We start from the raw sequence: 10,583 nt of genomic DNA, 5'->3' as shown, positions 1-10,583 counted from the left end.
TTTTCTTTTTTTTTTGTTTGGCCCGAAGCGCAAGGCAAAGGGAACTATGGCCCATACAGCCAAGTCTTATGTATATTTTGCATGTCCCCGCCAAAAACAAAAAAAATAATAGAGTATAGACTAGACATTTCTTTTTTTTAGTACCTGACCGTTACAATTGGCAATGCTATGACTATCATTCAGCCAACAAACTAATATTTCTAATATTTCGCAACAAGTGATGTGCCGTTCCCGGGAATGTTCCTAGTGCGCGGAGGTCCGTGTTACACTATGGTTCCTAAAGTGGGAATGTTTCCGTTGTAAAAACTCTTTAATAGTAAGTTTATAGTGCGGATTCGTCATTCATACTCTGATCCAATAAGAATTGGGGTAGTGCGAAAACGCCCCGCTGTTGTAATAGTAACGAATGGTACTTAACTGGTGCACCCTACGTTCGATTCGCTTACGTTTTGTCTATGGACTATCATTCTATCACTCACTATGTGAGTGAGTCAGTGAGTAACTCATCGCATCACTCAAGATCAAAGTTTATTCTCAGAGTTTATTTTATATCAGGTTCGCCAACCACGACTTTTATCAGACCTTCCATATACATAGACTTCCTCCAAGTCGTAGAGAAAGGATAATTCATCCTCCAAGCACAAAATTCTCGTATCTTGTCTCATAAAATTATTTACGAGATTTTAACACATTTTGCAGAGCAGGCAACATTTTACAAGGGGCTCAGGCCGCTGCAAATTCTCACAAGACACCCCAAGGTCTGCGCAGTACGAGATTGTACCTTGTTCTTGTGTCTTGCCGAGTTTTTGTCCCCAGGTGGATCTTTGAATACGGTGGTATTCAAAGATCAGTGGTGCTTTTTTAGCTTTTTGCAAATATTGCCAACTTGACTTGATAGTGGTATTGACTTCCGGTGTTCGAAGAACTACCCACCCTATGTGGTTTTTTGTGCCTGAGTCAAGATCTCGGCGAGACTTCACTAGAACACTCACTCGAGAGTATCAGAGCTGCTTGTGTGTGTTGTGTTGGCGTTGGCTGTTGTGTGTACGCTGTGTACGAGACAAAAGTACTACGGTTGGCAACATTGTTTTTAATTTCGTTCCATTCCATCCATTCAATTTCATTCAGTCAGTTGAACTTGACGTGAGGTGGGTGTTGGTTGTGTTGTTAATTTTAATGTTTTTAGTTTATGAATTGTTTACGTACGGATTTATTCGTTTTGGAGTGCAATTAGATTATGCGGCCACGACTTAGCGGGCATGTCTGCCCGCCAAAGCCTTCGTTTCACATTGAGGTAAATAATTCCAAATTTCCCCTGAACACGTCCTTTTTCAGCATGCCGGCAAATATACACGTATCTAAGGCGATTTTTTGTGTTAGGTTGACATTGGTGTTACGTAATTTTTATAGTAGAGACTCCTGTTTGGGTGACTATGACGGTTATCCTCGCCACGCGGTGTTACGTAAGAAAATTATATAAGGATGTGGTAAGGGGATGATCCTAGAAGAATAAACGTTTGTAGTGGTAGGTTCGGAGCGCCACACACCCCGTTAGAGGCAGCCGCATCGTAGCGTACAAGTAAACAAATATAACTCGCGCTCAGGGCATTGCATGTTTTAATGGGATCATCGTCAAATTATGAACTTATGTATTTAATTATTATGTAATAAACTTATCTACCTACTTAATTTTGCAACAGAGAGTACTGTATGCAATTGTCAATTGTTGCATTAATTCCATCTGTTTTCATTGTGTTGTTAGTGGTGACACATGTCTGATTTACATAACATTTAAACTGCGAAAATCATTTAGCTTTACATAACAAGATTGTACAACTAGGTATCATTGACAAATTCGGAAATTAGTGCAATTCTGATAATACAGTTTTAAAAGTTTTCAGTGGGGTAGGTAGGTAAATGGACTGAGAATATACCTATTTTACTTTATTATTACCATGATTATAGTTCTTAGTATTTTATATAGGACATAATGTCACTTTAGTTGTTGCAACATATTTGTACACCTTGCTATGATCTTAGTCATCCCTACAAAATATATCAAGTCAATATCAAATATATCATATAATGACACATTAATAGTCTCAATATAATTTCATACTATAACATATTCATACCAATTATAAAATATATTTCAACCTCATATTTTTACTAAATTATAGATAAAAGTCCTGTGAATTAAATAGGTACCTACCTATATAGGTAGCTACTAGATTTTATGTACCTTAAAAAAAAGCTACTAGCATTCAGTGGTAAAATAGTTTTATGTAACATTACATGCACATAAATTCATAATATCTATCATTTTATATAAGAAAAAGAAAATTATATGAAGACTTTTAGTATATAATTAAATCAGGAAGAGGAGAGACAAAAGACATTTTTTATCATCTTTTGAAAGACGCAAGGTTAAGCAGCTACTCTATAATAACAGTTTGCTTAATGGCCACTAAAATTAAAATTAAATTGCATTTAAGTAGGTAGGTATGTATGATTACTAAAATCAAAGTAGGTGTTGGCAACACCAACAATAAAATATTATTTTTTTATTATTGTGGCAACTTTAAAATCGCTCACTCTCTTCCTCCTTCAACGCCATCAAGATGTAACGTGTATGTCGTGTGCAAGAAAATAAATATTTTTCTAATACTTTCAACAAAGTCTTTGAATACGACCAACCGCAGACCCCAACAGTAGGTACTAACAGCATTGTTAATCTTGACATAATACACACATAGAAATTATCTGAGACAGAAAAAAACTACCACAACTCTTATTTATCGACAAAAATATGCCTAGTGTATGTACTATCTGCTAGAAAAAACTAAGCAACAAGTGAGCAGCTATAGGCGGATAGGTAGGTACCTATGTTGCGGAAAAAAGTTGGCGTCACTGAAATTAATTTACGGCTTAGTAGCTTTCAAGAGTGGCGATGACGTACCTAAATTACGAAGCTCAACTCGAAGGAAATAAATTCAACACGTCACATGGCCTCTCCAGTTTCGTAACTTACCCCGTTCGACGACATGCTCAGCGTCAGCTCTGAAACTTTTTGTCAAACGTAAACGGGTTTTTGCCAACGGCGGTCGTTTTGAAACGGCGGCTGTAAGAAATTTTAATGGTATTATTAATTACGCGGTGCAATAGTAACGGTTACGAACGATAACGCAGCAAATGTAAGTAGGTGGTAGCTAGTGCAAGCGCAATGTTCCACAGAGTCAGTGTGCCAGTGGGTCGAGTTATGCAAGCCGCCGCCGCCGCCGCCGCTTACTTCGTTTTGCGTAAGAACTTGTAAGCAGTGCCCTGCCAGACGATGATTTAATGTGTTCTATACCGTACTTCGTATTTCGTCTATCGAGCTACCGTAATTAGGGCAATGAGGGACCGTAGATGGCGCTGTACAGTATGTTCTTCGTTTAATCCTCTATTTTCCTGAATAACAGACGTAGTTCGCATCTTTCATCTTTGTTTTTGAGTATAAATATTGACCCTTTTATTACACCCAGGCACAATGACATCTTCCACCCATTATTATTCTGATCAAAATAAAGAGAAGCAATATAGGTAGCAACATTATTCTAAACATAATATGATCCAAATATCAAGCAACAATTATTTTTTTATATGCTTCTGCTATTACATTGTATTTTAGAATAATTATGTACCCGAGTAATGAGAAATTAGGTAATTATCACGTTTAAAATGAACAATGCCATCTATAATGTTTTTGGTGAACGTAGTCTGGAAAGTCACTCATTATAAAGATAGGTAAACCGCCTATTTGAATCCCTCCGCTGCGTACTTACCTTTTTTACACGCACGGGTCGTGTCGTCATTGAACACAGTTCCATCCGATTGCAACGTATTTATTTTCCCACGTGCTTCGAAATTTAGTAATCAATATTATTAAATAAAGATGTTGTTTCATAATATTTGCTCAAATATTGAGATTCATGTTTATGAGCTAATGTGCGATTCCGTTTCTGTATGCGAGAGCAAGTTAATACGTAAAAAGTATCCCACATAACTACCTACACAAAGCAGTTAATACCTACTGATGACTTTGAACTATGTTTCCTCCTCCTCCTTATTTTGGGGTCCGCCTACCTAATCTGATGTTATATACAGGGCTAGTTTTTACAGAAGTAACTGCCACCGTCCAACCCGAAGAGGAATCCATCCCAATTCCAGGTTAAGTTTATAATAACTACGTGCTTATCGAAATACTTCGGGGAGCCGGGACTAAAGGTTAACGTTTTCCTTTTCGGACAATCGGGAGATTCAATCTACAATGTCCCTACCGGGAATCGAACTCGGGCCTCCAAATCGTGAGCGGGACTCTAACCACTAGACCACGGAGCCTATCCTCCTCATTGAAACCCTTGTCTCAAAACGAGTACAAAATAATACAAAGACTTTGCCGAAATCTATCTGACGTAACGTAACGAAGCGTCAAGCGTATCGCTGGGCTTTTCTGTATGTCTAGTGCGAGTTTCATAAAACCAATCGAGTAACTTTACTATCGCGTTAATCGAGCTAACGTCAAACGCATCGACTATCGAAAACACACGAGTGCGAGAAACCATCGAGTCTTACTACTCGATCGCCGTTTGCTCACCGTGAGTTGCGTTTACTGTATTTCTTAAGTTGGCAGCTTTGAAGCGTCTTCAAATAAGCCTACCAAATTTAGAAGAATGCGTTACATATTACTCATATAGACGTTGCTAGATCTCTCAAAACTAAACGGATTATCGCATTCCGCCATTGTTTGTTATTGTTATTGTTTGGGTCGTCGTGTCGCGTCGTTTTGATTTGTTTGTTTTCATTTTGAGTTTCGTGTTTTCTAAAACCAAAGACCTTTGTCTAAAACCAATAAGAATGAGAACTAGTTCATCACAATTCGAATTAATGGTGACGTTTATGCAGGAGTAAGTTCAAATAAGATTGAATGTAATTAATTACACATATTACTACAGTGAAGTTTTTTGGAAAGTTGAAATGGCTTCGTGATTCAATTTCTCATTGTGTTACGATTGTGCTATACAGGCATGGAGATTTAAGCAAACCCTCCACCAATGCTAGAGGCAGGATGACTACAATTAGACGGTGGGAGGAATTAACTACATTTCTAAATAGCGATGGAAGTGGTGACACAAAAACCACTGAAAAGTGGAAAAAGGTTAGTTAATAATAAATTACTTATTTTTGAGCGATATGGTAAAGGGTTAATTTATGTATATATCTTTGTTTTTTGCTTATTTCAAGGTGTGGAGTGACTTAAAAAATAATACAAAAAAAAAAGCAGCCTCAGGTACTGGTGGTGGGCTTGCCCTAACAATTAAGTTAACAGATTTAGAACAAAGAGTCCTAAATCTTATTGGTATGCAGGCTGCAACAGGCTTGGCAGTGGCAGAGGGAGGTTTTTCACAGGTAATTATATTTATTATTCTACATGTCTTGTCTCGGTATATTTTGTTGCTAGGAATAGCAGCACTGTATTTCCTCCTGTGGGTTACGCATAAGGTGACTAAAGGAAAAGGATCTTGTGCTGTCTAGGTGATGGGCTAGCATGTATAAAATATGTATTAACCTTTTTCAGGAGATTAATATTGAAAGAAATATGCCAGACCCTGTTGAAGAAATAAGGCTACCATCGCCTTCTGGAAGTACCCAAGCTGAAGACATTCAAATAATACAAATCGCAGAGTGTAAGTAATATATTACTTTAAGTAAATCGTTTGTATGCTATTATAACTTCTTAAAATGTTAACTATTATAAATATCTGTAGAAGGTATTGTCGTAATTGTGACTGAGCCATGGACCTCCTAGATTTTCTAAAACAATCAGAGAATACAATCATAATGAAAACAAAGAGATGAGAACCTAAAATACATAAACTCACATCCATGCTCCCCAAAGGGGTGGGCACTGCCGCAAATATTCAGAAGAGTATTTGCAGCCACTTTGGATACATAGTCCCGAGATGAATAATGATGAATGGTATGGTCGCAGGGGATCAGCGCATCCCCATACAGATGGTTCATCATGTTTGATAGGACACTTTCCTGGATTTTACCACATGCACGGCAAGATAAGCAGCTGCATGCACTCTATCTTGTTTCTTTATTCCCAGTCCAGCAGATAAATGAAACAAAAAGTATTTAAATAAGGATATTCTAGATAACATATTTATATAATTTCATATTTTAGGCACTGATTCATTGAACGAGCCTGGACCATCTAGGCGAGATAGCAGACCACAACCCCCAGTCCAAATGCCACCTCCTACGTCTCCACCTCCTCACCACGTAGAGGCTGTTGTAATAGTAGAAAGTAAGCAAAATATTTTAAAAATAATACTATAGTTATATTATATACTTAATGAAAATAATAGGGAATTAAGTTAATTAAGTAAGAATTAAGGGAATTAAAAAAGTTCTATAAAAGGTAAACTTCCATTAATATGGTAATAATTTATTTTAGACCCTGTAGTTACAAGAGCTTATAGTTAATTTTAATGTTATTTTTGACATCTGTTTAATTCATTAATATCAGGTGTTAATTTTTCAGATGCAGAAAACCGGATCTCACCAGTTCCACCACCACATGCTGATGCAACTCAGGCACAGCCTGCTCTCTCTGGGCAAACAACACCTCGCCGCAGTATCAGGCCAAGAGTCTCTCGAACAAGACCATCACCTAGGAGACTCGTAAGGCCAACACAAACAGAGCAGGCGGCTCAACATTTCCTCCATTCTGATGAAGAATGGAGGAAGTTCAAGATACAGCAGCATCGTGATAATGTGGAAATGGCAAGAGACAAAAACCGGGTACGGGAAATGGAGGTGGAAACGCAGAGGGCATGGCTAGCTTTAGGTTCTAGAGTATTAGATTTAGTTGATAAGGTAGTAAATAAATTTTGTAAAGATTAAATTAGATTAGTAGCTTACCATACCTCATAGTTGTATAAGTATTTCATCATTAGTTTGTTAGTTAAATAAAGAATAATACCAATTGAACATAAATAAAAAGATTTTTTATTTATCACATATATACATACAAGATATATTTTTAAACATAGAAGAACTTTATGTAATGACACAATCATAAAAGGATTTAATTTTACAAAATATGAAAACAAGTATCTCGTCAACTATTTACAGGCAACTTCTACTATCTAATACAAATTCATTTATTGCATTCTTCTTACTAATTGTTCTCTCAATACTCTACCTCTTAATAAGTCAGTGGATTCCCCAGTTTGAGAATATACATTTTCATCCCTCTGCGAGTCGTGTATCAGATCTAGAAATAAATTATTGTGTAAAATTAAACATATGTTGGTAAATACACCAATGAAAATGAGAAAGTTTTTGGAAATAATAAAATTGGTCTAGCCAAATAAATAAATGATTCTATTCTATTCTATATGGCATCAATGTTAATATAAAGAAATGGCTACCTCTGTTTTCATCTCCATCCTCCATGTTTGTAGTGCCAAAATTGAGACCTAAGTTGTATAAGACACAACAGGTGTATAAGACACAACAGGTATGTACACGCTGCACATTTTTTGTGAGAGGTTCTTTGCAACTCCCACTGGCCGTTGGTATGAGCCAGAAGCAAAAAAAAATAGAGCAGTAAGTACCTGTAATTTTACCAAAACCAAGTAAATACAATATTATAACAAAATTATTATACCTAACTTAGGTAGGTTGTAGTTTAATTTACCTTTGTTTCTAAGGAAACCCGTTGTGATGATCTTAATCTTGTAAGCCGTTTTAACTCTTGGCACAAAAATTTAAAGGCCTTCTTCGGGAATCGATATCTATTTCTAAATTCTTGATCCGTGAGGTCCAGCAAAGGATCAAATGAGACGCGAGCTCTTGCGCGTACATTTGCCATGTAATACTGATCATCTTGCTCTCTCGTTGTTGCAAACAACCTCCATGCGAAGAAATGACGCGCTGTCATTGTTAATAATAAAATTTAATTTAAATATGTTTTTTTGAAATTCCTTTCACGGCACTTTCACGAGCGAAACTAAGGTGAATAACTTTACTACGACGTTAGCGTAATCTTACTATATGAAATGTCAAAATTGAAACTCGCACTCGCAAAATCAACGCTAACTACAACACGACCGTTAACGTGCTCACGTTCGAATTAGTATTCGATAGTCGCTATCGAGAGAGTTAAACTCGCACTCGCTAATTGTAATTCACAATACTGCCACCAGATGGCGCTGTTTCAATCCCATACAAATCCGCGTTTACGTTAACGCGATCGAGTAGTTATAAAAACTCGCACTCGGCGTACTGTAAAGTACCCGCAGCGAATCACTTGCGAAACCATTGCTGTAACAATATAGCCTCTTTTTTAACGGGTTTTTGCACATCTAATCTAATAACGCGTTTGAGATTAAATTTTCCATAATAAAACTCACAATATACATTGTGATATAAACGATATCAAAGCGCCTATTAACTATAATTCTAACAAAGTTTTTACGTACAATAAACACTTTCAATAGTCACAAGGAACAGTGGTAAAGTAGGTAGATGTAGATAAATAAGATTCGGCTAAGTAGGTACCTAAACTTATTTTTCAATCCCTTTAAAATACAAAAATATTTTTATACCAAAACTCAAACTTCACCTATACCTGTATTACACATTTGCAGCACGTTTTAAGATTATATAATAAATAATACACAGTAGGTAGGTATTGTGTTGTGACCATGGGAAATGAACCGAATTGTTTTTTACCGTATTTTTTGCAAGTTTAACCTTTGTAGTTTTGATATCAGGGAAAATGTATGACGAGTCATACTTTTGTTGCCACTGTTGCCAGGTATAAGTATGTTATATTACAGTAAAGCCAGCTATTGATAAAATTGAATTTTGCTTTTGCCATCGCGCCACTGTAACGTAGTTGATTGAGTTGATACGATATCGTGCTGTTTAACTTTCAGTTTCAATTGGGCTCCCGGGAAATCAATTCAAATTCTCATAATCAATAGACTGTTTTATTACTATATTGCCGAATATTGAGCCCCGGGCAATCACCGAAACCCCAGATTCATGTTTTCCTGTATCGATTTTCGTTATACGTATAAATGTACCATACCTACATGTAATATTAAAATTAACAGCCTCCGTGGTCTAGTGGTTAGAGCGTTAGGCTCACGATCTGGAGGTCCGGGTTCGATTCCCGATGGGGACATTGTCGAAATCACTTTGTGAGACTGTCCTTTGTTTGGTAAGGACTTTTCAGGCTTGAATCACCTGATTGTCCGAAAAAGTAAGATGATTCCGTGCTTCGGAGGGCACGTTCGTTAAGCCGTTGGTCCCGGCTATTAGCCGTAAAAACACCTCCACCAACCCGCATTGGAGCAGCGTGGTGGAGTATGCTCCGTACCCCCTCCGGTTGATTGAGGGGAGGCCTGTGCCCAGCAGTGGGACGTATATAGGCCGTTTATGTTATGTTTAAGCATACATCATAATGTTGTTAGGTTTTTTTTCTGCAATGAGAAAGGTTAACTATAGTTCTGGTCGAGAAATAGTTTCCCATTAGGTACGTCATTGCACGCGTCAGCGAAATTGAGAGTGTATAGTATAGACTTTTACAAAGTGACGGCGAATCGGCATATTACGTGGAGTTGGAGGCTCGCAGGCTTGTTACCTCACAGCCACTAACCGGTTCGCACGTTCACTGGGCCAAGTTCACCATTTCTTTACATAGTCTGCTCAAGCGACTGTTAACGGACTCGAACTAGTGTTACTCGAAACGATCTTAGGTATTTTCACACGAAGACGCAATTAGCTCTTCATGTAGCCCACAGCCATTCAAGTTCGTAAGTAATATTATTTGTTGATTAACGCGCAAAGTTGATTCATTTCAGTTGTCTATTAGATCATGGGTAGGTATATCTTTCTTAAATATTTCCTGTTTGTACGGGTAATGTGACATATTCAATAAATAGTATATACACCTACCTACTCTTCGCCAGCTATGTTTAAGGCCTATTTAATAGGGGGCGAGCCTCTTGCTATTAATCCGGCACAAATTCTGGAAACCATGTGATCAATTTATCTATGTTGTGTATGCATTGTTATCAACCTTTGTTATGTGAGTAGGTATTCAATTCCCGTTGTTGGTAATTGATTATGTATATTATTCAAGTGTTATCAAATACCTAGCACTATAAAATGAATAACGGTTGTGTGTTTACGTTAAAATTGGCTCAACGTCACGTCCACATTGGAATTGAAAGGATCAGACAAGTTTGACAACGGTCATCACGTGCCCGGAGGTCTTGTTCGAGATAATAAAATATGTATTGTTTATATAACTCGCTTTATGAGTTCACGTCACACGCTTTCGTTGTAAATATACGGCAAACGCGTTTAAGAAATAAATAATTAGCAATGTCATGTCTTGATAACAAACTGTACTGCATGGTGGAGTATGCTCCATTCCCTCTCCTGTTTTTTGAGAGAAAGCTTGTGTCCAGCAGTGGGAAGTATCTACGACTATATATAGACTATTGCTTTATGTAAAT

General features: G+C 37.2%; 2 protein-coding genes and 1 long non-coding RNA gene across 6 annotated transcripts in view; 2 read left to right on the top strand and 1 right to left on the bottom strand.

The window, feature by feature from the left end:
* Positions 1–1,024: 1,024 nt before the first annotated feature.
* LOC126379994 (uncharacterized) overlaps positions 1,025–10,583 on the top strand; it is a 32,062-nt gene continuing 22,503 nt past the window's right edge. The window contains exon 1 of one of the 3 annotated variants that reach the window (XM_050029042.1): positions 1,025–1,148. The gene's annotated coding sequence lies outside the window, so the exon portion shown is untranslated. Of the gene's footprint in view, positions 1,295–9,760; positions 9,876–10,583 lie in introns of those variants that run through there. The other 2 variants (XM_050029040.1, XM_050029041.1) reach the window with 2 other exon arrangements.
* On the top strand, positions 4,498–7,054 carry LOC126379997 (translation initiation factor IF-2-like). Of its 2 annotated transcripts, XM_050029055.1 has the most exons (5): positions 4,498–4,946; positions 5,065–5,197; positions 5,618–5,726; positions 6,230–6,352; positions 6,590–7,054. In XM_050029055.1, the coding sequence occupies exons 1-5, from the start codon at positions 4,897–4,899 to the stop codon at positions 6,949–6,951; spliced, it is 777 nt and encodes a 258-aa protein (XP_049885012.1). In that variant the 5' UTR covers positions 4,498–4,896; the 3' UTR covers positions 6,952–7,054. The 2 variants fall into 2 exon arrangements, with proteins under 2 accessions (XP_049885012.1, XP_049885013.1); XM_050029056.1 differs by lacking the exons at positions 4,498–4,946; positions 5,065–5,197 and adding an exon at positions 5,326–5,448.
* LOC126380000 (uncharacterized) lies at positions 7,039–7,575 on the bottom strand. Its single transcript, XR_007568413.1, has 2 exons — positions 7,482–7,575; positions 7,039–7,324 (listed from the first exon to the last, which is right to left on the bottom strand). It is a non-coding gene; the product is annotated as an uncharacterized LOC126380000 (long non-coding RNA).

This window comes from Pectinophora gossypiella, chromosome Z (genome assembly GCF_024362695.1).
Source record: "Pectinophora gossypiella chromosome Z, ilPecGoss1.1, whole genome shotgun sequence".
Lineage (NCBI taxonomy): Eukaryota > Metazoa > Arthropoda > Insecta > Lepidoptera > Gelechiidae > Pectinophora > Pectinophora gossypiella.
The sequence above is the reverse complement of the archived record's forward strand: the minus strand, read 5'-3'. Positions and strand labels throughout refer to the sequence as shown.

Bases quoted from the DNA above. Each gene is read 5' to 3' on its own strand.
- LOC126379997 (XM_050029055.1), top strand. From the start codon at position 4,897: ATGAGAACTAGTTCATCACAATTCGAATTAATGGTGACGTTTATGCAG. The intron at 5,198-5,617 runs GTTAGTTAATAA...AACCTTTTTCAG, and splicing joins CCACTGAAAAGTGGAAAAAG to GAGATTAATATTGAAAGAAA. The intron at 5,727-6,229 runs GTAAGTAATATA...TTCATATTTTAG, and splicing joins AATAATACAAATCGCAGAGT to GCACTGATTCATTGAACGAG.